Source organism: Bombus affinis, chromosome 1 (genome assembly GCF_024516045.1).
Source record: "Bombus affinis isolate iyBomAffi1 chromosome 1, iyBomAffi1.2, whole genome shotgun sequence".
Lineage (NCBI taxonomy): Eukaryota > Metazoa > Arthropoda > Insecta > Hymenoptera > Apidae > Bombus > Bombus affinis.
Genome location: NC_066344.1, coordinates 20,290,998 through 20,316,871, shown reverse-complemented (window position 1 = coordinate 20,316,871; position 25,874 = coordinate 20,290,998). Strand labels below are relative to the sequence as shown.

At 36.5% G+C, this 25,874-nt stretch overlaps 3 protein-coding genes and 1 long non-coding RNA gene across 10 annotated transcripts in view; 1 reads left to right on the top strand and 3 right to left on the bottom strand.

Moving 5' to 3' along the window:
* LOC126917643 (aminopeptidase N-like) overlaps positions 1-20,914 on the bottom strand; it is a 143,167-nt gene extending 122,253 nt beyond the window's left edge. The window contains exon 1 of the mRNA XM_050724778.1: positions 20,789-20,914. The gene's annotated coding sequence lies outside the window, so the exon portion shown is untranslated. The remainder of the gene's footprint in view (positions 1-20,788) is intronic.
* Positions 1-21,488, bottom strand: part of LOC126917633 (aminopeptidase N-like) — an 87,863-nt gene extending 66,375 nt beyond the window's left edge. Inside the window, exons 1-4 of the mRNA XM_050724731.1 lie at positions 21,398-21,488; positions 19,250-19,786; positions 18,415-18,870; positions 17,710-17,893 (exon numbers count right to left, since the gene is read on the bottom strand). Of these exons, the coding sequence (XP_050580688.1) occupies positions 17,710-17,893; positions 18,415-18,870; positions 19,250-19,728 (1,119 nt within the window). The 5' untranslated portion in view covers positions 19,729-19,786; positions 21,398-21,488. The remainder of the gene's footprint in view (positions 1-17,709; positions 17,894-18,414; positions 18,871-19,249; positions 19,787-21,397) is intronic.
* LOC126917605 (aminopeptidase N-like) overlaps positions 1-25,874 on the bottom strand; it is a 73,332-nt gene that overhangs the window by 3,984 nt on the left and 43,474 nt on the right. The window contains exon 9 of one of the 5 annotated variants that reach the window (XM_050724700.1): positions 3,987-4,180. The exons of the other annotated variants lie outside the window; for them this stretch is intronic. Within the exon in view, the coding sequence (XP_050580657.1) occupies positions 3,987-4,180 (194 nt within the window). The remainder of the gene's footprint in view (positions 1-3,986; positions 4,181-25,874) is intronic. 5 annotated transcript variants of the gene reach the window in all.
* Positions 1-25,874, top strand: part of LOC126918066 (uncharacterized) — a 60,737-nt gene that overhangs the window by 15,622 nt on the left and 19,241 nt on the right. The window lies entirely within an intron of this gene.

Below are 25,874 nucleotides of genomic sequence, written 5' to 3'. Positions count from 1 at the left end.
GTCCCGGTGCTTTCCTGGGGTTCAAACGATGGATTAATTCAGTAACCTCTAGAGAAGTGAAAGCTTTAATGGGGAGAGACATTTGGAAGGTAGAATGCAGGTATTCTGTTATTTCAGGAACGGTATTGGAGGAATGGGGTTTGAAAATGTTGGGTAGGTAGTTGGCGAAGAGGTTGGCTTTTTCTATAGGACTTCGTGCCCATCCGCCTTGCGGACAGCGAATTGGTGGGATTATTTGGGGAGGACGCGTGAGTTTCCTGGAAGCCTTCCATAGTGAGTAGTTGGAGTCGGCAGAGGGCGACAAATTGACGAGGTACTTTTGGAAACAGTCATTTCTGAATTTTTTAATGATTTTGGTTAACTTCCTGGTTGCGTTGTTTAGCTTGCGTTTGTCGTCCGGTGTTCTATGGGTTTGCCATATTATTCTTAGTCTTCGTTTTTCTGTAATTTTGTTTAATATGTAATGGGGGTATTCGTGTTTACTGATGCAAGTCTTTGTAGGTGTTGAGGAGCGGATGGCGTTTATTATGCTCGTGTTTAAGTATTCTGTGGCAGTTTCGATATTTGCCTTTGTTTTTAGTGAGATTGAGGCAGAGGTTGAGCGGTTAAAGATTTCTCTAAAGAGCTGCCAGTTGATGAGTTGGTTGTGAATAAGGCCATTAGGTGGGTTCTCGATTATTGCTGAACCGACTGTTGCTATTACGGGGGAGTGGTCGGAGGAGCGTTCAGTCGAGGAGTTGATTTGGACGTATCTGGGAGAGATATTTTTGGTTATGAAGAAGTCGAGTAAATCGGGGATTTTGTTAGTGTCAGTGGGCCAGTATCTGGGTTCATTTGTGGTGAGGTAGTTGAGATTGTTGGTGGTTATGCTTTTCAGGAGGTTTTTACCTCTTGCTGTGACAAGTATGCTGCCCCATTGGGTATGTTTGGCGTTATAGCCTCCTCCAGCTATAAATCTATTGCCTAGGGCGTCAAATAGGTTGTCGAAGTTCTCCTTAGTACTCGAGTGTCTGGGAGGGCAGTATACTGCTGAGGTGGTGATTGTACCATGGCGGTCTTCTATTGCTACGCTTGTGGCTTGAAGGTAATCTTTCTGGAATGATGGGAGCTCGTAGTGCTTAACGCTGGATTTGATGATGATTCCGGTGCCGCCGTGTGCCTTTCCATTGGGGTGTTGGGTGTGGTAGAAGTTGTAGCTGTGTATTTTGAGGTAGTTTTTGTCGGTGAAGTGGGTTTCGGATATGAGCAATACATCGATTTGCTGCTGTTTTAAGAATAGTTCTAGTTCAAATTTGTGCTGAGCTAGACCGTTGGCGTTCCACACAGCTATTCGCATTGGTTTTATTTTGCTTCTGTGCGTATGAATTTGTCCATGAAGAGTGTGAGTAGTGACAGTAAGTTGTTAATTTGCTCAGATTGCTTCTCGATAAGTTTTTCGAGTCTGGTGAAGTTGTCTGTGTTTTGTGCGGTGGGAGCACTATTTTCTGTGTGTTCACTGTGGGTTTTCGAGTTGTTTACGTTTCCTTGTGTTGCCTGCGCATAGGATATTGATGGTGTGGTGAGTATTTGGGGTCTTGGTTCCTGTATGGTAATCTGCTTGGTTCTTAGTTTTGGATACTTAATATTATGTAGCGTTTTATAGGCTGAACATCCTTTGTAGTTCGCTGGATGCTCTCCTTGACAGTGGATGCACTTCGCGGGGGTTTCAGGGGATTTAGTGCATTGGTCAGTGGGGTGACTACCTGCACATTTTACGCACCGGAAGTTATGATTGCAATATTTCTGCGTGTGGCCGTACCTTTGGCGCCTTTTGCATTGTACTATTTCTTTCTTTATAAGAGGTGGTTCGAACTTAACTATGGAGTTCATCAGCCGGTTGACGTTGTAGATTTCTTTGTTATTTCCTTTTTGTTTTATATCTATGAAAAGTAGTGATAGTGGATTTTTTGAGATTCTATGTTTAATGTTGCTAATGTTTGTTACCTCATGGCCAAGATTTTGAAGTTCGAACTTTAGTTCGTCTAGGTCGACTGAGTGGTGGATATTGCGTAGCACCGCTCGAAATGGTCTTTCTTGCTTAAGTTGGTAAGTGTGGAAGTTGGCATTCAGGTTTTTTAGCAACTTCGTTAATTTCCTGTATGCATCAGGGTTGGCCGGCAGGACATTTACGCTGTTGTTGCTGATTTTCAATTTATATTCGTCCTTGCCGATTTCTTTTTGGATTGTCTTTGTCATTGATTGGATGTCAATGATATCATCGATGTAGATTGGCGGGGGAGGGGGTTTTTTTTGTGTAAGTTGTTTATTTACCTCTGTGGTTGAGACCATAGCTACATCAGCCTCCAGTATCGCGAACCTGTTGTGGGTGGTCACTTGGCTGGCTGACGCGTTGGGTTGCCTTTTGCTCACATTGGTCCTACTGGCTTCGAGTTTGCGTTTTTTCGTTAGAGGGTCGTTTGCAAAATGGGGTATGTTGCCCCTTTGCCACCGGGAACGAAGAGCAGTGTTGATGTAACTACGCTCCGTAGCTCCCGTTTGGGATGATTGGGCCATCGTCGATTTAGTTAATTCAATGTGAAATAACTAGTCGAGAGGCTGTAATTCCGATCAGAGCTTAGTGGCGTTGGATTTTTCACTAGCACTTTTGCGAACACTTGGCTTGGCTTGTTGGATTCGCTTTCGACAGATGGGCGTCACGTGTTGTTTTGTGAACTTCGCAGGGCTCTGGACACACGTCTACACGCTTCGGCACTCACCAGCAAACTGAACTACGGAAAGATAAGAGAAATCTATCCTTCCACGAATGCTTCCCACCGGCAGCTTTTCCCAAGGACACCTAACGTCCTTCTCTAACCACCAACATGGAAATTGACCAATTAACAGTAACGTCAATTTCCCTCACCCTTCGAACGAAGACTTTCCTCTGCGAATCCGATAATCTCGTGCCCTTAGGCACACCCATCATAGTTTTCTTCGACAGCGTCACCGCGACGGAGAGTCACTCTCTAGTGCGATCTCACCAGTAATCGACCTGTCTTTCGTATACGTAATAATTGCCCCCTTGCTCTAACATACAGTGTAACTTAGACGCAAACGAAGGGTAAAGTTCAGTATCCGTTGACCGCGGAAACGTTGCCGGAGCCGAGACCATTGTCATAGTGCCGCGAATATCGAAACCTTGCGATTATCTATCGACGCTGTAATCTCCCTAATTTGTGTCAATAAACTCAACTATTGTTACACCGCACCTATGGCTAATTTCAACGAAGATTCACCGAACACCCCCACCCCCAATCCTGACGTGCATCCGACATATATATATATATATGTAGTATCGTGGACAAAAAGGCCTACGATATCGGTCGAACCATAAGCAATGTCGCGAGAGGCGAGGCGTCGTCGGGTTCATCAATGTGTCGTCGGTCCTTCAATGGAATAGTTTCATAGAAAAGGCTTACGTGACCCTGGCCACCGGTGTTTGCGGAACACATGCATGGTGTGGCGAAAAAAAGGCAAAGGGATGCGAGAAGTCAGAGTGTCAGTTGAGAAGTCAGAGAGAGTGAGTGCAAAAGCCGGAGAGTGTGAGTGAAGGAGCCGGAGAGTATGAATCGGGAAGTTGAGAGCCTAGTATGATAGACGTACGACGATATTGTAATCAGTTCGTTGTATTGAGTATTGCTTGTTAAATTAAAACTTAACTCCAAATAAAACATCATTACTTGTCCTTCCTCAAAGGCCCATTAAGATACTATATATATTCCCTAATTAACTTTCACTATCGCGTGATACATAAGTTTTCGTATAATTATGGCAATCGTCATTATTCAATAAAATGCATTTACGTTTAACAATTGGAAAACAATATAATCGCAAGGTTTGAAAATGATATACACCATCGATAAATCTTCATTTATTGTGAATAAGTCAACGATCAAAGGTAGGGAAGATTAAAAAAGAAACAAGTGAGAGCAAAAATAGCAACTTACGATCTACTGGAATTACTTAACCATGCGTTGAACTCTCTGTAGGTATAACTTTTGCATTCGTGAACACCAGCTCTGCAGGCCCATCCCATTGCGTATACCCTAAGAAGTTTCACGATATCGAGCTCTTCGCCTTTCTGATACGGCTCATACCTCACTTGACTCGTCACGGATTTCATTATTGTCCGAATATAACTCTGCAACGATTTTGAACTTTTATTTAAAAAAAAAAAATAGAAAAATTACTTACATTAGAGTAAAAAGATCTTTCGGAAGGAATATAATATGTGCAGCCTTCTTATTACGTAAATTCGATTTCTTCTGCCTACTATCTTTTGTGTAAAATTGCCTATTGTCTGTTTTAAAATAGAAAACGTGCAAGACCCTAAATATTATGAATGAACATGATATGTAAAAATCTATAAAATATCCAGAGTACAGTACTCGGTTTAGTATTTAATGGGTAAATTAAACTTCTGTCCTTGTCTCAATCCTTTAATTGTGTTCATAAAATTATGAATTTGCATAAATATTCGGAGGCTGCTTATCATAGAATGATTGGACAAACATTAAATTAGAAGAGATCGCTTATAGCCATTTTTCAACGTGTGTATAATGATATATGACTACTATATTGTTTAGTCAATTAAAAACTTAATTCTTAAAATATACTAAGTTAAAAATTCTATAAATTAGAAACAATTAAAAACAATTTCTCTATCACCAATAGAATAGCCGTTATTAATATAACTATTATAGGAAAATAGTTCATACGTGCTCGACTTATATTACCAATTCGACTATATAATTATCAAAATGAATAAAATATATCAAAAATTATGAATTAAAATATTTAGCTTCTTTAAGTCATATCATGTTATAAATATATGTATACCATGAAATTATTATATTGCTCGGAAGTACGTAACATGTCGTGCAAGAATTGCATATTGTTGAAAGTCGTACGCCAGGGCAAGTAATCTGTTTCTCTCTCAAGGTAAAGTGTGAGTGTCAATGCAACCGTATAGTTCAATCGATTAGTACGAGCCATGTTTAAGGCATCATCGATTAATTGAGCACGGTTCAAGACGTGGATATTCTTGTAGTTATCCGAATTCAGCTGCATCGACAACAGTTTCCACATTTCTGGCTCATAATTCACACGATAATAACCTGAAACAAACCGAGTAACTAATAATTAAAAAATGAAAGTATGTGTGTGTTGTCCATTTTGCAAAAGATTAGACCAATTCAGATATATTTATAATAACGGTTGGCTTAATTATCTTGCACGCTTTTTAAAAAATTTAGTTAAATATAAATATAATACATACACATTTTTTATAACGTTAAGATATACTTTTACAGTATAATAAATATTTGAATTTTTTTACAAAATAGTTAAACCATTAAAAATTGTTGATTTTTCAGATAACACAATTATAAATTAAGAACATGTTGTAATTGTCTGATTTATATATTACAATATTAAATTATTATGACATTTAAAGCTACGATAATTATTATTGAATTGAAATATTTATAAGAATACTTTTTCAAGATTTGTAAGCTTCGTAGCTCGAAATTTGAATTTGCAATTCTTAGAAAGCTACATAATAATAAACATGTTGTTTCTAACTACTACACAAACATGTTGTTGTTAATTATGTAAATATTTCATATGTTTTCACAGCAACTATATTTTACGAAATTGAAAATTCATTCAATTTAAGTTTTATTTGTGCGTAATTAAATCACTATAAATTCTTGCATAAAAATAGCTTGTTTCTTTCTAGGCAGTAACTTAAGCATCAGTTTATTATTCAAAAAGTTAAAATTATTTTGTATTATATATATATGTTTTAGTTAATAGTTTAAAAACAGTTATGTATTAAATTATCTTCAAATCTATTTATTAAAAAGGGACTTATATTCTATTTATAGTTTCATAGGGCAAATATGATACTAAAAATGGATAATTTAATTTTTATTGGAGGAAAAATAGACAACGAATAAATAAAGAATTAGAAAATTCACTGACTAAATATTACTTCCTAAATTCTTGTTTCAAAATCAGTAATTTGATGGTGTATATGAGTATAGGAATTTTTAATCCAGTCTTTCTAGTACTACAATAGTTATACTACAGAAGCTTGATTATTGGAAATATATAACCATGAAACGCGCCATTTCTTCATTTTTCACATTAATCGTATCAGGATATTTATTATTTTTAGGCATATTTCATCCTAAAATGAAAATTATTGATGTTAAACCTATAGTAATAAATTTCAATATATGTATATTCAGCGTATTTCATCCATATAAACAAAAAAAATTCTTTAGATCTTTGGAATTCTTGAATTTGTATATGGTTTGTTTAATATGGTATGTTTCCGCTTTGGAACTATTTACGTATTCAATTTGTTACGAGTTCGAAAATATGTTATGTTGCGTAGAAATTATGCGAAAGCATGGATAATGTGACGAATATATTGCCCAATAAAACGTAAAAAGAAATGTGTTATTTCATGTATTACTACTGTTGTATTAGTATTAGTTGTTGTAATTTATTAGTTGGAAGGAAATGGTCCTATACTTTTTAATAGGGTTATAATTTCAACTACGTATTCTATAAATATTAAAACTAAATAGGATCAAAACCCTACAATGAAAATGTATTGATTTCATTGTTATATTTTAATCTTACAAGGAATCACCCCAAAATCTCCCATTAATTGATGATGACAATCATATTCTACTATACTAGACATTCTTAAATATAGCCAATATTACTCACCTGCTTGCTGCGTATTCACAATAATCCACCCGTCTGTCTTATTAAACTTTATCGTTTCATTACGGCCTGGTTTTAACCACATAATTGGAGTTGTATTATTAAAGTCCATGCTAGACGACGTGACGTAAGTTATAGGCACCCACCAGTTTGCGTCATTTTTAGTTTCATAAAATGAAAATCGTTCTTGACTTAACTGCAGTTCATTGTCATGGTTTCGCTTCACATTCACAACCGGATATCCTGCGTTGTTCACCCATCCGTCCATGATTTCCCCGAACGAAGCTCCATCCCATTTTTTATTCTTTCCAAGATGCTCGAAAAGATTTGTCGAATTTACAACATTCTCTGCACTGCAAAAATTATCCCTCGTTAATATGATTTGTCGGCAATACAAAAGACAAAAACTTGAAAAACCAATAACAAACATATGTAAATATCTTTTAAATGAAAAATGTTTACAAATATTTAATTTTTATTTGGGAAGTGTATATGACTGTAGAGTCACAGTGTTTTTTATGAGTAATTGAACGATACTCTAAAAATTTTTGTCGTATTCCTTCAGTTCATCGCGTAACTTACCTATTGTGTTTAAATATTATTAAATCATTTTTTTTTATTGATCTCATTGAGCGTAGCAAATACGTGTGCTTCTTCTGGATACATATATCCAGGTTTTTCATTTCTATTCCTAAGTCAAGGTTGTAATTGTATATTTTAATCTCGAAAAAGGTACCAAAAGAGGAGCAGTAGCGGAAGACTTGCGGAAAATGCTAAATATACGTGTAAACTCACTAGAGTTCATATGGGATGGGGATTCCCTTTGTTTTACGAGTAGCACGACAGGCTTCGTTTCACGGACAGAACGATCTTCTTTTGTTTTACGGACAACCATTTTTGAGAGGCACGCATTTTCCCAAACGGACGGACAGAGTTACATTAGAGACAGACAAGATTACAGAATAGTTATTTAAAATTTTAAAGACTGAAGATTTAAGATTTAAAGACTGAAGAAGAAAGATTGGTAGCTCAGGACGTTGAAAATCGATTCTCGATTTTCAGGTAAACATTGCACCAAAGACTTGTTATTTCCCGTTTAGATAATTATCGTTATTTATTGTTATAGACGCATATTAATTGTTGTGTAATTTTGTATTTTATCTAATTACTTCATAATAAAAACTCGATTTTCAGACTTCAGAATCGATCCCTGAATTATCCAATTATTGAACCTAATATATGTCGGAGATGAAAGAACACCGGAACCCCTCCTTGGATTCGCGGGAATACCGTAACGTTGTAACTTAGATTAAACAAATGCCGCTCCGATTGTTCGAGATTTATGATCATGAGCTTGGGCTCGAGGCGACAATCAGTCGCCGAACGTAGCCGCGGTCAAAGGGATGAACATTTTATCTAACAAAGGCACAGAGTAACTCTATACCTCTCCTTAAATGAAATAGTCGTAGCGACACGCGGCAGTAAATACTTCAATGGTTTCTGTCCCGCGGCTCGCCACACGCAGATTTTGTCCTCCGGGAAAGATGTTCGCCGGATATCGGCATGTCTTTGCAGTGTATGCTTAGCTAACGTGAGGACCGGCTATAAATCTTAAGATTTAGTCGAGCGGAGTCCTTCAAATAGACCTTGTTGCAACTACGGGAAATAGGAGAAACCTATCTTCCACGAACGATGCTCCCGTCAACAACCTCCCCTCAAGGGCGGCCAGCATCTCTTTCAAAACACCGATATGGAGATCGACCAATTAGCAACAGCGCTAATTTCCCTCACCTTTGGAACGAAAGCTTTCTTTGACGAATCCGAGTATCTCATTTCCTTAGACCCACCCATTATAGTTTTCCTCGACGACATCGTCGAGACGGAGAGTCATTCTTTCGTGAGATCTCATTGACGAGTGACAGTACTATCTTACAACCAGTGAATACCTCACGTCTAGTTAATAAGGAGTTAGACTTGAACTGTGCGAGAACATACGTTTATGATCCCGTGACCGGGAATTCGTTTCGAACCTAAGGTCATTATCAGTAGTGCTACGAGTGCCTAATCTTGTTAATAAGCCTGTGTTAATAAACTCTTCATTGTATCACGGCAATGGCTATTTCTAATGAGAAATCATTAAACGCCCCTCACCATAATCCTGACTTCAATTCGACATATATATATATGTCGGAGATGAAAGAACACCGGAGCCTTCCCTTTGGAACTTTGGGAAAACTCCTTAATACTGTAATCTAAATTCCACCATAGCCGTAGTTAGGTAACTGTCGTCATTCAATCCGATTGTACTTCTTTGAGATTAATGATAGTGAGCTCGGGCGCGAGGCTACAACCAGTCGCCGAACGTAGTCGCGGTCAAGGGATGAACGTTTTGTCTAACAAAGGCATGAAGTAACTCTATAGCTCTCCTAAAAAGAAATACTTGGGACGGGGCACGACGGTAAGCATTTCAACGATTTCTGTCCCGTGGCACGCCACACGCAGACTCTATTCTTCGAGTAAGATGATTACCAGATGTCGACGCGTCTCCACAGTACATGTTCAGCTAGCCCGAGGACCCGCTATAAATATTATGATTTGTTTAACTAAAGTCCTTCAAACCGACAAAGAGTCCTCGTTCCAACTACGAGAAAATAGGACAAATCTATTTTTCTCACGAACGACGCTTCCTCTTCTCGAACTCTCTCTTATGGGCGGCTAGCACCCTTCCCTAACCACCAACATGGAAATTGACCAATTAACAATATCGCCAATTTCTCTCACTTTCCGAACGAAGGCTTTTCTCCACGAATCCGATGATTTCGTGCCCTTATACACACCCATCATAGTTTTCCTCGACAGCGTTACCGTGATGGAGAACCACTCTCCCGTACGATCTCAAAGACGATTCAAGTAACTCTCAGATACGTAGTGATTGCCCCATGCATTAACATTGAGTACAACTTAGACGCTGAAGAAAAGAAGAATACGTCATCCCGTTGACCGCGGATTCATTATTGAGCCTAGGATCATTGTCATTAGCTTCTCGAGTATCTAATTATCGCGATTACTTGTCCAATTCCCTCATAGTCATATTTGCACTAGTAAATATCTCCTCTATTGCATAATGATCACGTCTAGCGCTAATAGGGATTCGTTTCACGCCCTTAACCCTAACTCTAATCTTAACGCCAACCCGACATATATATATATCAGAAATCAAAAGACATCGGGGCCTTTCTGGAATTTTTTTGAAGATCCCCAATACTTTAGTCTAGACTATATATTATAGCTGTACTTAAATAATAAAACTTAGAAGTAGTTTTTTATGATTCAATCCAATTGTATTTGCCCGAGATTTGTGACGGTGGGTTTGGGCTCGAGGTGACACAACTAGTCGCTAAACGTACGGAATGGCAGAGGAATGGAACAGAGGTATGGCATAATTGTATAGCTCTCCTGAAAGATATAGTTGTCGTGAGGGGTACAGCGAGGCACAGAGAAGAGTATATATGTGTAGTTCCATTTGGGATGGGGGCAGTAAGTTAAGTTCTACTTGCACTGTGGACAAGTAAGTTTAGTTACACTTGAAATGCGGACATGTAAGTTCAGTTCGACTTAGACGTTGGAAGAATGCGCATTTGCTATCCCATCCACCGTGGATTAGTTATTGAACCTAAAGATCATTGCCATTAGCATCTCGAGTATCTAATCGCCACGGTTATTTGTCAAACTCTGTAATAATCATGTTTGTACCAGTAAATATCGTTTATATTGTATAACAATAATGGCTAATTCAAATGAAAATTCGTTACACGCCTCTAACTCCAACGGGAATTCGACATATATGTCGGAGATGTAGGGACATCGGGCCTTTCTTTGGGAAGATCCCCAATACTTGGGCTCGAGGTGACATAACTGGTCGCCGAACGTGGCCACAGTCACGGGACCGTGTTTCATCTAACAGAAGAAGTACCGATATTGAGGGACACGCTGTATTAGCAATCAAGCCCCGACCAGGAGCAATGTTGGTTTTACGCGGGACTGCCTAGTAACGGCGCTTGGAATTTTGTTGATATTCCCGATCAATATGTAATTCACAAATGTGACCGTATCTCTCTTTTATTTTGCAATCACCTTGGAGAGTTTACTGATATCGTCTAGGCAGTCAGTCTGAAAGTAACCCAGCTTCTCAGTTAACGTGTCTGCGTGCTACAAAATATATTCTATTGTACAAAGAGTTTTCCCGTTGACCGTGGATTCGTTATTGAACCCAAGAACATTGTCGATAGCTTTCGTTAAACTTATTAACTATTACGCGCCTAAAATTTCTAACGAAAACCCGACATATATATCATATAAATGACTTAAATATACGTACTTCTGCTTGAGGTATTCCTTTAAACCTTCGTGGAAAACGTTTTCTGTCAAGATGTGTGACATCATTCGAATAACTGACGCCGCTGCAAAGATATGGATACACATTAGAGATTGGTTTTTAATAATTCATGATCATTATTCAGTAGCGATTATTTATGTTTATTATTCATTATTCAAAACATGCATATGTAAACAATATCTAGATTTCTTCCAGGATCAAATGATATACATCTGTATATGCATCTTATTTGTTTTTTTTTTTAGTTTTAGTTTTGTTAATTGCATTGTTATTAAGGATTGCAAAAGAGAAATAGTAAAAATTCTTTTCAATTTAAGCATTTCTCATGTTAAAAAATGCTTCACCAAATGAGTCGCGTACGTTTCATATGTTTCATTTAAAAATTTTGAATAAATTCACCAATAAAAGATATTGACCGTTCACTGTTCCATTATATGTAAATATGAATATTATGCAGACCATTATCGACTTATATCATTCTTTTTTAAATTATACGATAATCTTCTAACTACAAGGAGCGATGTAAGATAGCAAATTATATTGATAATAATATTTTAGTCTTTGAATAAATATCCTTGTTCTCATATTCGATTATATTTCTTAAAGCAAAAATGACAATGGTAAAAATCTTTTATAATAATTATATTTTTTAGATTTTATAATATCAATATAATGCAATAAAACAGTAGGTACGATTCTTTTCCAGTTAACTCTATATGCGATGTGTGTGCAACGTCAACAAATATCTACACCCGACTCGAGAAACCTGAACTACCTTGCACACGACACCAACTCACAAACCAAAGGAATATGAATTCGACATGTAGGCATAAGATAAACCAATATCTAGAAGGGCTGGGTCTTGATCGAGGCTTCAGTCTTTCGGTAACGGTCTAATCGCAAACTTATAATCTTATTATAGAATAAAGGTATATCGAATTCTGGTTCAAGAAACCAACATTTTTTTATTATTATTTTCCTGTCATTTTTACGTGACACGTGCAAAAAATTTTTAACTTATAAATACTATTAGCAAATAATGCATTTTCACCATTAATGATTTTTCTAATTTATTTATTTTTTCTAATGCTTTAGAACTGGAAAATCTGGCGATTGTGATGTTCATCTTTACATTAACGTCTTGAGCTTAGAAAATCATTTCCATTAGATTAGAGAAAATGTTGTCATAAGAACAGGGAGATATTCAATAAATTAATCTACAATCCTCAAGAAATTCCACCTCTAAAGTCCATTCTTTCATTAAATGTTTGCTTACTATTTACAATGTTACATTATCATATTTGTGTTAGATTGCTAAATATTCTACTAGTATTACATTTTCGTAAAACACTTTTCAACTTTATCATTAAATAATTTATTTAATGCAATATAATGAACTTATTTTTTCCAATTTTAATGTAGACAAGTAAAGTACTTATTTTTTAAAATATTTCTCGTATTTTTATTGACAAGATATTAATTTCTTTCAATAATCTGCGCTATGTAGCTTGATATTATTCTCTTTGAACGTTTGTTCTTCATAGAAATTATTAATATTAATAATCAATAAATTAATTGCTATACTAATAATATATTCAAGAAATATAATCAACGCCATTCTAATGTATCTCCACTAGAACTCAAAAGTATCCTGCAATTTAATTAGAGTATCACAGGTAATAATTATGTGTTAATAAATAATAACGATATTCTGTATTAGTATTATATTATTATGATAGCAACATTACTTATAAATAACTAATAGATATGGAATCAACTAATTTGATTTGTGGAGTGAAACCAGTTATGATACATTTTTTTAACAAAATTTTTACCAAGATGTTATAGAGAGCTTATTTATCCTCAAACTGCATACATATGTAGTCTGTAGTCTGTAGCTGTAGTCATAAATGAAATAGAAATGATGTTCCATAAAATATAATTTAATGAATTGAAACTTATAATATAATTTATTCAAGCAATAGTTATTCGAATCTAATACTTCTTATCATATTTCAAATTTTAAGATACTGTAGTAGACGAAAGGCCTAAGAGATATCTGGAGAACTATAAACAACGTCGCGAGAAAGCCGAAGTACCGACAGGCCCAACAATGTACCATCGGTCCTTCAATAGAATACAGACGACACCAAATTTACAGCACGCAATGAACATTAATCACAGTAACACCAACACCTTTGGTAGTCGAAGCTACGCGCAAGTAAACAACCAATCGCCACCCTTGGACAACCAAAATCAGAACAATAACAGCAACGACATTGCTGACAATTAAGTAGGCGACTGATCTAAGGGTAGAAACCCGGTAAAGAGATGTTAACTGTTCGAAAGATGAAAAATCATTGAAGTTTAGTGACGATGTTGTGGCGGATGAAAGCTAGTGATGGGTTGGTCTATGATCACGTAAAGAGCTGATTTGTTAAGGGCAAGTTTTAATTAGGAATGTTTTTTTCTTCCTTTTGTTTAATTCTTTACTAGATTATAACGCTTGTGAGGTCTGCTGGGTGTTTCCTTTTCAGTCTTCTTTCCATGTTTGAGGTGTTGATCGTTTTCGCAGCTAGCTGGTTCGAGTTTGTTGCCATTCTTGCCTTATATCTTTCCGCATAACTGCTGATTGCTTGCTTAACCGTTGGTATTCCCAGGTCCCTCCGTATATCCTCATTTCTGACATACCAGGGTGCGTATACTATTGTTCTAAGAATGCTAGCTTGTATTGTCTCTATTTTGTTTATATGGCTCATTGCTGCTGTCCCCTATAGTGGTATTCCGTACGTCCATATTTGTTTTATGATAGTTTTGATATTTTTAATTTATTTTCTATGCTTAATTTGGATTTTCGACTTGTTAGCCAATGCATTTGTCTCCTCGTTGTCTATCTTTTGTCTATTACTGATTTAGTATGCTGTTTCCATGTGAGTTGTGTATCTAAATGGAGTCCTAGGTATTTGACCTGTTTTGTTTGTGTTATATGCGTGCCGTTCAATAGGATGTTTGGTAGTATCTTTTTTCGTAGCGTGAATGTAATATGGTTGCATTTATTGGGGTTTGCTTTTATTTGTTTTTCTTGTAGACACTTTTCTATTTTTGTGATATGTTCTTGTAGCAATTTGACTGCTGATTGTGGGTTAGTGTGTATGACTAGTACAGCTGTGTCGTCCGCGAATATCAGTATTTTGCTATTGGTAGTTGTTGGTATGTTGGCCGTGTATAATGTGTATAGTATTGGTATTAAGACGCTTCCTTGCGGAACCCCTACCTTCATGTGTTTAGCTTCAGAGTATGTGTCCTTGATTTTTATTACGAAGGTTCTGCTGCTCAAGTAAGATTTTATTAAATGGAGCATTTGTTCCGGGAATTGTTTCCTGATTGTTTGTAGTAGGCCTTTGTGGTTTATTTTCTCAAATGCTTTCTCTATGTCCATAAAGAGGGCTTGTGCAGTATTGTCTGTTTTCTAGTGCTAGTATTATTTCGTTAATGGAGCCTGTGCATTTGGACAGTGCCGCGTGGTGAAAGTCCTGCAGAATATCCGCTACATAGTGCAACGAGAAGGCGAACACGGGGGGCCGCGTACAACTTCCACTGCAGCCGTCCACATGAAGTGGTGTATCGTTGATGTTAGTGATGTAAGTGAGAGCAGTGAAGATGAGCACTTCAGAGGGCAGATGTGATGGTCAGGAATGGCTGAATGTTGTGTCGTAAGAAAAAATACCTGATTAGAGATCGATCAAAACAGTGTCGTCTGTCCTTCGGTTGTTATTACACAGAGAAAAAGCCTATGTGACTAAAGTCACCTAGTTCTTGCGGAGTGTTAACAGGATGGGATTAAAATAACGCTCATAGAGGGAGACGATTTGAATTCAAAGAGTTGTTGATCGAGACACGTTGAGCCGTTGATCGGAAAGCGTTGAGCGGTTAATCGAGAAGTGAGAGTGTGTCGAGAGGTCAGAGTTAATCGAGGAGTCGAAGAGTAGAATTATTAGCATTGCCGTGTTGCGAGAGTTGTTAGCGTTGTTGAAAGATTGAGTGCTTAGCGTTGTGAAGTTGCGTGACTTACTAGCGTAGCTGAGAGATTGAGTTGTTAGCTTGTCGAGTTGCGAGAGCGGTCGAATTAAGGTAAGATTGTTACATTTAGTTCAACTTAAACATCCATCGTTTTCTATCTAATTAATATCTGTATAACTAATTTATTGTAAATAAATTACAAATTATAAATAGTGTGAGGAAAAATCTATACCTAAATTTTCTCGGTACTACAAGTGGATGCCTGTGGAGTGTTTGTTTCGGAATCCAAATTGAAGATCTGGTACTAATTTTTTCATTTCTATTATCGATTTTATGCGATCATATATTATTTTTACCAGTATTTTGGAAAACACTCGGGGTATGGATATCGGTCTGTAAGATGCAGTTTGGTGTGGGTCTTTGCCTGGTTTAGGTAACATTATGATCTGTGCTAGTTTCCATAGTTTAGGAATGTATTGGATTCTTAATATTGCATTGAGTATTATGGTCACTAGTCTTATCGCTTTTGGCCGAAGGTTCTTCAAGATTTTGCCATTGTTCAGGTCGATTGCTGGTACTTTGTTGTTTTTTGTTTTCTCGATTATGTTTCTAATTTCTTGTGCTGCTGTTTTAGGTATGGCACTAGTTTCCCTGCGGTGTTGTTTAGTAGTTCAAGGGAGGGAGGGTCTATTATTTCAGCATCTATGTAGATTGGTGGTGGTTTAGCGATGCCGGTTATTGGTTTTTCAACTGAATCTGTTACTCTCTCTTCTGGCAGTGCGCTAAATGAGTTTCGGAGAGTGATTTCTTGTAGCCATTGTTGCTTATCTGCTACTATTGCTTTCCTACAGCTTATGCACGGTGTTACTTTTCGTTTTTTGCTGGAAGTTACCACCTTCCAGCTATCCTCATGGTGGGTTTATAACTGCACAACCTTGTTGTTCGTTTATTGATTGCCTTGAGATGGTAGAGCTTGTGTCTCTATTTATGTAGAATGTTTCGCCCTTACTTGTAATTTTTATTGGTGGAATTTGCATTTTCCACCATTTGGCGATGGGTGATTTCGTTACTGCTTTCTCTTCCATTTGCCGCACTTTCACTGAAGCACTGTTTCGCACGTCCGTTTAGCTCGGCTGCTCGGGCAGAACTCGAATGCTTAAAGTGCTTCATGAAAGTATGTGAACACTTGCCGTAGAAAATTTTTGAAAATTATGGATACGTATATTGTGCCCGTTATTCGAACCTTTTTGAAATTTCATTAATAAAACAACTACCTGATTATGTTGATAAAATTTGTAATCAACTCAAAAGTATAATTAGAGGTAATTTATTGCAAGAAATATACTTATTGCTAGTAAAAAATAACGAACAGCGTAAATAGTGTAATGAATAATTGACTGTTGGAATACTTGGTTAATCTTTGCAAAGTCTATACTTGTAATAAACATTTTTCAACTTTCTATTTAAATATTTTATCAAAAGATCTTTTTATAAATCGTACCAATATAATCATGACAGTCGTATCCGATTACAATGCCTAAAGAAAATTCAAATGAATAATATATTGTTTTGTGTAATATATTCGTACGAGTTCATATATTTTCGCGAATTATAGCGTATGTATTGTACTTCATGAGCAACAATGTGTGTATTTTATTTCGATGATTCCGCATGACGAATTTAAATTTGGTAAAAATTACTAACAGATCCATTATAGGACGTCTCCCAATTATTTATCGTCGAAAGTCTCACCTTTTATTTTTGCCTGATAATGTTTTGGTTTAAGGTTTAATATATTAATTAATTGATAAGATACATAGGTACCTATTATCTCTTGCCCTTGACATTTGCCAATAAATAGAAATCATTAATGGTCACACAGTATTCGTTTATATCTTTTATCTGATGTTAACAATGTTGCGTCGAACTTTGCTCTGAATATTCTCGAACATATGTATTGGGAATTACTTCTAATAACAATGAGAAAGCCTCTTACCTTTCTGATATGCAATATCGTCGAATAAGCTACTAATTTCTTCAGGCGTGTTCGCGTACATGTTCATGGGACGCGAATTTTCACCTGCATCTACAATGAAAGCGTTTCCTTGTATGTTGTCAAAGACAAACACTTCGTCTAATCGCCATTCGGGTTGTACCTACATATATATTACAAATGTACTAGATATGATACAAGAATACGTTTAAAGTATTCGGCGAGAATTTAATGGCGAAAGATATATTAGTTGTTAATTGATGTAGAGGTCAGAAACATACATGAATGCATAGCTATGTTAATAGTCATATAAAATATAAGCAACTGATAATAGTCTATAATAGTCTATAATAGACTGATAATAGTCTAAACTGATAATAGCTATGTTAATAGTCATATAAAATATAAGCAACTGATAATTGAAATTTTGAATGCAACAGAAATTTACTATCGAATTTATAACAATTCTCTTATAACAGATTAATAGAATATAAGTAGAAGACACATTTATTACACTTACCTTATGAGTAATAATATATTGGAAGTACTGTGCAAATCCTTCATTCAACCAAATCCACGTCCACCATTCTGGACTAACAAGATTTCCAAACCACTGATGCGCAAATTCGTGAGCTATAATCATAGTTATACTTTGCTTCATATAAGTTGTGGTAACACCGTCTTGATAAAGAAGAGCGGACTCCCTGAAATGAAGAGTTTCGATCGAAGTCTGCCATAAAAAATATAATATTTTTTAACTAGATTTTAATATTGTATTAGTTGCAGATATATACATGAGATATGACTATTTTTAAAATTTATTTACTGTCACTGAGATTTGCATTTAGAATTTTCTTAATCTGGAATTTAGGGCAAGGCTCTTTATATTTGGGACAATTTAAATGATTGTGTTTAACGGTAGCTTAGCAATTGTATACGTTATTCGTTGATGAATTAGATTTCTCAACTAGATATACATATGTATAAACCTTATGTAGACAAAAAGCCATAACATTTGGTTTTCTTAAAAACAAATTTCTAGTTTTCAGAAAGCGCGTCATTAAAACTCTACTGGTATGTTATTTGTTTGATTCATCATCCATTCCTGAAAACTCTTATACGCTATGGTCGAAAATTCGATGAGTTCGCCCTTGAAATTTGAACTTTGACCTGCTAAATCGAATTGTGATTTTGATCATCTTTGATTACGTGCTGCAACAATTACATGTAAGTGACGAGGCCCCAATTCTCTGTAGCGCCTAGCGGAAAGTCCTCCAGCGATACCTGATCCATTTTTGGTATATAATGGGTGAAATTGATGGCGGTATATTCATTTAAAGCGTCTAGCAATTCTTTACTCTTCTCTAAGGCGTATTGTGTCTGATTCGCTGCCTGTGGCTTAGTACACACCCTGAACATACCATTTTCGTTGCATTCATACTTGGAGACTATGAATGCCACTAAATAAGTGGATATCCGAGGAGTTGTTTTGAACTTAGTTGTCTTCATGTCGTTTTTCACTTTTGGTTCTTCAACTGGCAACGGAGGCATGTTCGAAATCGCATGGTAAGATTTCGGATGGGTTATAGAAATGTTGAAGCGTGCCTTGAAAGCAGGCTCATCCCAACAAGGGAATGCTAACCGTGCACCTGTTGGCTCGAAATGAGTTGCAGCCACATATCTGCAACATGAAAATAAAGTTCTCGAAAATATTGATCGTTTCGAGCAAAAAATGAGCGAGAAAATGCAACAGTTAGTCGTAATTATTCTTTACGCGTTATTAAGCGAAATGATGGTGTGCAATATTTTCTGGTCAATTAGATTCAAAATGAACAATTTAACTAATTTTAAATAATATTACATAATTATCTAACAGCGTTTATTTCTTGTATTGGTTTCTTTTATTTATCATGCTCTTATACTCAATATTATCAAAATTCTCTTGAGTATCAATAAAAAATTACATGAATGAAATTACAAAATGAATATAAATGGATATATATAAAATGAAAAATTTATCTAAGAGATGACTAGCGAACTATATAAGAAGGTATTCTTACGTTAGATTGCCATTTTTGTCGGCAGATCTGCTCCTGTAAAATCCTGTTAATTGATCGTTCACGACTCCAGAATAGCTCACAGTAAGCAAGTATTGGTTTCCCTTCTTAAGCTTGTCATCAAGCGTAATAATTAAAAATTCATGTACTTCGTCAGATGTAAAACTATTCACCTTAATAGCGGTTTTATTTAGATCGTGCAGGGTAATATTCTTCACAGTGAGGTTCTTCATGTTCAGTGTTATTGACTGGGCATCCTGAATTTCAGCTACAATGTAGATCTTCACTTCACCGGTAAATTTGAAGTCTGTTTCTGATAAATTTGAATTCAAATTCACTGTCAAATCTAGCTCATAAAAATTTGGTTTGGCTTCTACTGGTAGTTTATAGCTTGTTGCGTCGACTTGAGAGCTGATCACGTCTCCAAGTAGAAGATTCGTGAAAATCAGATTGATAAGGAACAGTATCAATATTCTTGCCATTTTGGATCGATTCGGCAAACAAGCGCATCCATTGGAAGACCCACAATTCGTTTATTTTCTATTTTGTAAAATATATTATTTATTTATATATTATTCTTTCGGCTCGTGAATGTTGATGAAATTTCTTTACTCGATTTTACATCTAAATCACGCGAAATGTTAATTTGGGCGTATGTAATTAAATACTACACCAGAATCGCCTGCAACCTGCGATAGATTTTCAATGTACATTTGTATCTAACGTTTCAGCTCGCTTGCAAATATTTATGAGATACGAATGAGAAGATAATAACGTAAGAAATATAGATGGAATCGTATACGCGTAATCCAACGAATGATTTAGTGATAAGAAGAAAACTTAATAACTTCCTTAATAGTTCCGATCATTCTGACTTTCATATTTCGATCGATATAGAAATTAATATTTTGGTAACAATTTCTCGAAATCGTCGGAAAATAAGGAATTCATTAATTTAAATGGATTAAAATGTGTATAAATTAAATCGTACGTAAACGCCCAATTTTGGTCTTTAATGCGTAAAATAATGTAAAACACGATGAATGAAAAAGAAATACTGGCATATGATCGATATCTCAAATTTTCTAATGCTGAAGAACTCTAAAATTTAAGAAGACCTCTTTTATTACATCAGAAATATATTTTTTTATTTTAAATCGTTTTTCTTCATATAATTTTGTAGCGGAACATGAGACAAAGGACATTTCGAATCATGTTCTGGTTTTGCCTCGGATTGTCGAGACCGTTAGATTATGAGTAATGTAAAAACAAATAAACTCTGGGCAAAACAATGTCACTGCTACGCGCAACCGTCGAACAACGACAAATTTAAATGTTCCGTCTCTCCTCCAATCAGTATAAATATACGGACGCTATCGCGAGCGATGATATAAGAATATAAGAGTATAAGGCGATTAGCTGCGAATTATCGAATGGTCTGTATCGACATTAACGAGTATCTTGTCGCGTAAAAAAGAAATTCTCTTGATGATACAAAAAACTTTATTTCTCAAGAGTCCAAGACCCTTGGGTACGACTTACAATGTTCAAGTATCGGCTCACAGTTTAGACTAACTTAGTCGTCAATATTCGGGGTTTATATACTATGCAAGGACAACGGAATAGATGGTGGGGGTATTGTTTTTGGAAATTCTTTACCAGGGTGGCGATGTGTCGCTTAAAGTGACGTTAGTCTAGAAGATTTTGGGGTTACAATCTCCGCGAAGAACGATAATGAGATTTATATTGTATCAAGGACTCTGTACACGTATATTTATTCATTTTAAATATACTTGACAAACGGCTACGATTTTATTTTGGCTTTCCTTACTAGTCAATACTTAACACGACCAATCCACCACAATTTTATACGCAAATTATGAATTATGGTCGTTTCTTCATGCCGATTAATTTCCTTGTAGATTGTGGATTTTTATACAAATTCATATTATTATGAACACAAGTAAATGAATAAAATCCAAATAGAAATATGTTTCATCTATTAAAAATTACTGTAATATCGCGGAAAATTGAGGTATACATTTTTCCTCATACTACTTATAATTTATAATTTATTTACAATAAAAAAACTAAACAGATATTAATTAGGCAGAAAACAATGATGGTTTAACTTGAACTGAACGTAACAACCTTATTTTACTTCAAGCACTCTCGCAACTCGACAACGCAAACAACTCAGTCTCCCAACAACGCTAACAAATCTACTCTTCGGCTTCCCGACTAGCTTTGACCTCTCGGTCAACACTCTTTGAACCCAAATCGACCCCCTCCATTAGCGTTATTTTTTCTTTTCTTTAATCTCATCATGCCAACGCCCCGCAAGAACTAGGTGACCTTAGTCATATAGGCTTTTTTCCCTATGTAAACTAACATTGTTTGGAGGACAGACGACATTGTTTTGATCGATCAATAATCAGGCTTTTTTTACGATACTACATTACAACCAGTGCTCCGTTTTAGATATTTTATATTTTTTTGTATTGATATACGTCGGAGATGAAAGGACACCGAAGCCTTCCCTTTGGAACTTTGGGAAAATCTCCTAACATTGTAATCTAGATTCTAATAATAGCCGCAATTAAGCAATTGTCGTTATTCAATCCGATTGTATTTTTTTCTTATTCATTTCTTTTTATTCACAATTTGTTCAATTTGGACATTTGGAAGAATTAACTGTTTGATTATCATGTGGCTGACTACCCCCAGCGGGGTACCATCCGCGCGTTTACTTGATTATATCCTTTTTGAGGTTTGCTGGGTGTTTCCTTTTCAGTCTTCTTTCCATGTTTGAGGTGTTGATCGTTTCCGCAGCTAGCCGGTTCGGGTTTGTTGCTATTCTTGCCATATATCTTTCCGCATAACTGCTGATTGCTTGCTTGACCGTTGGTATTCCCAGGTTCCTCCGTATATCCTCCTTTCTGACATACCAGGGTGCGTTTATTATTGTTCTAAGAATTCTAGCTTGTATTATCTCGATTTTGTTTATATGGACCATTGCTGCTGTCCCCTATAGTGGTATTCCGTACGTCCAGATTGGTTTTATGATTGTTTTGATATTTTTAATTTATTTTCTATACTTAATTTGAATTTTCGACTTGTTAGCCAATGCATTTGTCTCCTCGTTGTCTATATTTTGTCTATAACTGATTTAGTATGCTGCTTCCATGTGAATTGTGTATCTAAAGGGAACCTTTAAGGGTGCCTTTTTTGTGTTATGTGCATGTCGTTCAGTAGGATGTTTGGTGGTATCTGTTTTTGCAGTGTGAATGTAATATGGTTGCATTTGTTGGGATTTGCTTTTATTTGTTTATCTTGCAGCCACTTTTCGATTTTTGTAATATGTGATGTAGTAATTGGACTGCTGATTCTGGGTTAGTGTAACTGACTAGTACAGCTGTTTCTTCCTCGAATGTCTGTATTTTGCTATTGGTAGTTGTTGGTATGTTGGCCGTGTATATGTATACCATTGGTTCTAAGCCGCTTCCTTGCGGAACCCCTGCCTTCATGTCTTTAGCTTCAGAGTATGTATCCTTGATTTTTATTACGGAGGTTCTGCTGCTTAAGTAAGATTTTATTAATTGGTGTATTTCTTTCGGCGATTGTTTACTGATTGCTTGTAGTTTTTCGTGGTTTTTTTTGTCAAATGCTTTCTCTATGTCCATAAAGAGGGCCGTGCAGTATCGTTTCTTATTATCACTGCGATATCATATATGGTGTAGTATGGTATTTTCATTTAGTTTTTTGGAGTGAAGCGTGTTTCTGAAACAAGTTGTATTTTCGAGCTTTCGCGGGGGACGCGGTCGTTGGAATACGCGTCAACGGGAGTCGTAAATTCCCGTTACGATTAGAATAATCGACACCACGAATAGTTCGATCCCCTTATTTCGGTTAGGATAATAGGGTTAGTTGTTGTGGTATAACACTGGGAGTCACAGAGTTATAAAGATACATATTTCCAACACTTTATACAATCACACAAAGTAGTAACGCCGTTGATAAGGATACAGATAACGAAGAGAAGGATTATTCTTAGATGAGAGAATGAGAGCTATAGGAGTTTTAGGCCCGTGAGAGCTGTAGGAGCTGTCGGACTCCTGAATACTGTGAGAGCCGTATGAGGCTCTAGGCCTTGTAGGCACTTTGAGAGCCGCAGGAAGACTCTGAGGGATATAGGAACGGTGAGAGCAAGAGGGATTGCAGGAACTCTAGGCACCGTGAGAGATGATGGAACTCTTAGAGATGTTCGAACGGTGAGAGTTATAGGGATTGTAGGAACTCTAGGCACCGTGAGAGACGACAGAACTCTGAGAGATATAGGAACGATGAGAGTTATAGGGATTGCAGGAACTCTAGGCACCGTGAGAGCTGATGGAACTCTTAGAGATGTTGGAACGGTGAGAGTTATAGGGATTGTAGGAACTCTAGGCACCGTGAGAGACGACGGAACTCTGAGAGATATAGGAACGGTGAGAGTTATAGGGATTGCAGGAACTCTAGTCACCGTGAGAGATGAAGGAACTCTGAAGTTTATTCTAATGTGAGTACGGAGGAAAACTCGGTATGGGTGTGCCCTTTGAACGAAGAACGCGGATTCGTTGCTTACATTTTTAGTTAGGAAAGTGAGGGCAATGATCTGCCATGCCGATTGGTTGTGACCAATGTTAGGGAGGAAGATAGGAGGGAGAAGCCTCCTACCAACTTGGGTCCTAGGCGACATAGTTTATAGGGAAACTCAGATTTTCCGCTAGGCAATTATTTCGTTTTTCCCATTAGGTAACTACTTCCTTTCTCCTTCCCTCCTTTCGTAATAAACCCAAGGACCCTTCTAAGAAACAAGCTGAAAACACTTCTAGAATTGGAAAGTCTTTTCAGGCAAACAGCTTGACTTAAACCATATGTGGTAACAATGCAGTTAGGATTTCGACTTTATGGTGGGTCCTTGGGCCTATGGAAGGTTCGAAGTATGGCACGTAGACCGTCGGCTGTCAAGCCGCGCGGTATGGAGTGCAGATGTGTTGCGCGGCGGAACACAAGTAATATGTCGATATTGTTGTTATACAGGGATGTTTTAGTTTCTGCAGCCCGTTGTTGCAGGCCGCTTGAGTTCCAGGCTGCTATTTTCAGCGTGTCCGTTTTTATTTTTTGTTTAGCATGTTTGTAAGTAGTTGTAGCATGACTGTGATTCGTTGCGTTTGCTGTCTGAGAACTGCGTTTTGTTCGCTTATCTTTTTTGTTAGCATTCCGGTGTTTTTTATGAATTGTTTGAGCATTTCCTTGATTTCTGTAATGTCGTTGCTGTTATTGTTCTGATTTTGGTTGGCTAGGGGTGGCGATTGGCTGATTACTTGCGCGTAGCTTCGACTACCAAAGGTATTAGTGTTACTGTGGTTTATGTTCATGGCATGCTGTAAATTTGATGTTGTCTCAGTTTCTGTGCTGTACTGTTGCGCTTGTAAGTTATTGTATGTTATTGTATGCATTGTATTGTGTTGTATGTTTCGTAGCGGCGGAAACAGTTTACGTTGCAGTTGTTTTCTGACTACAGAGTCTTTGTAGCTAGCTGGGCGGTTTCCATTGCAGTTGAAGCATTTTACTTCATTTATTTTTCCTACATATGTACAGTTTATTGTTAGGTGCTTTTCTGCGCATTTAACACACGCCGGGTTTCTATTGCAGTAATGTTTTACGTGTACATATTGCTGACACCGTATGCACTGCGGTATGTCATTTTTGTGTCTAGGTGGCTCCACTGTTACTATTGTGTTTAGAACATTTTTGATTTCATATATCTCTTTCCGAATCTCTCCACGAATCCGACAATGTCGTGTCCTTAGACACCCCATCATAGTTCTCCTCTGCAACATCATCGTGACGGAAAGTTTTTCTCTCGTGAGGTCTTGTTAGCGAGATACATAGCGTCTTTACGCTCGGTGGATATTCTATGTTTTTACAAAGTGTTCAGTAATACTTGTACCGTAGACAAGCAAGTGGAGTACAACTTAGACTTTGGAAGAAAGCGCATTTGGTTATCCCATTGATCGCGGATTCGTTATTGAATCTAAGATCATTGTCATTAGCATCTCGAGTATCTAATTATCATGGTTACTTGTCAAATTCTGTAATAATCATATTTGCGCTAGTAAATATCTTCTCTATTGTATAACAACAATGTCTAATCCAAATGAAGATTCGCTTCACGCCCCTAACCTTAATCATAATGTGTACCCGACATATACATACACTTAGGTCACAATCACTGATTTCGTAAAATCGCTTTGTTTCTTGTTACTTTTCTTTAATTACTTTATCAATGAAAACTATAAAGAATATTTAATATGCTTAACCGACATTTTATTTTCTATGTTTTTTATTTTATTATTGTAGTATATTATTGGTTCATGATAAAGTAATCTGCATTGAAATTAACCATTCATGGAGTACTTAGTTCTAAATCTGAATTAATCATATTATGAAAAATACATTTCCTTTTATATTAAGGACAACATTTACAGCAAAAGTAATCTATCAATGTGTGTGTTAGTATCTGAATTGGAAAGCAACGTTTACGCATCAAAATCGACTTATCTACAAAACGGAATCTTATCTA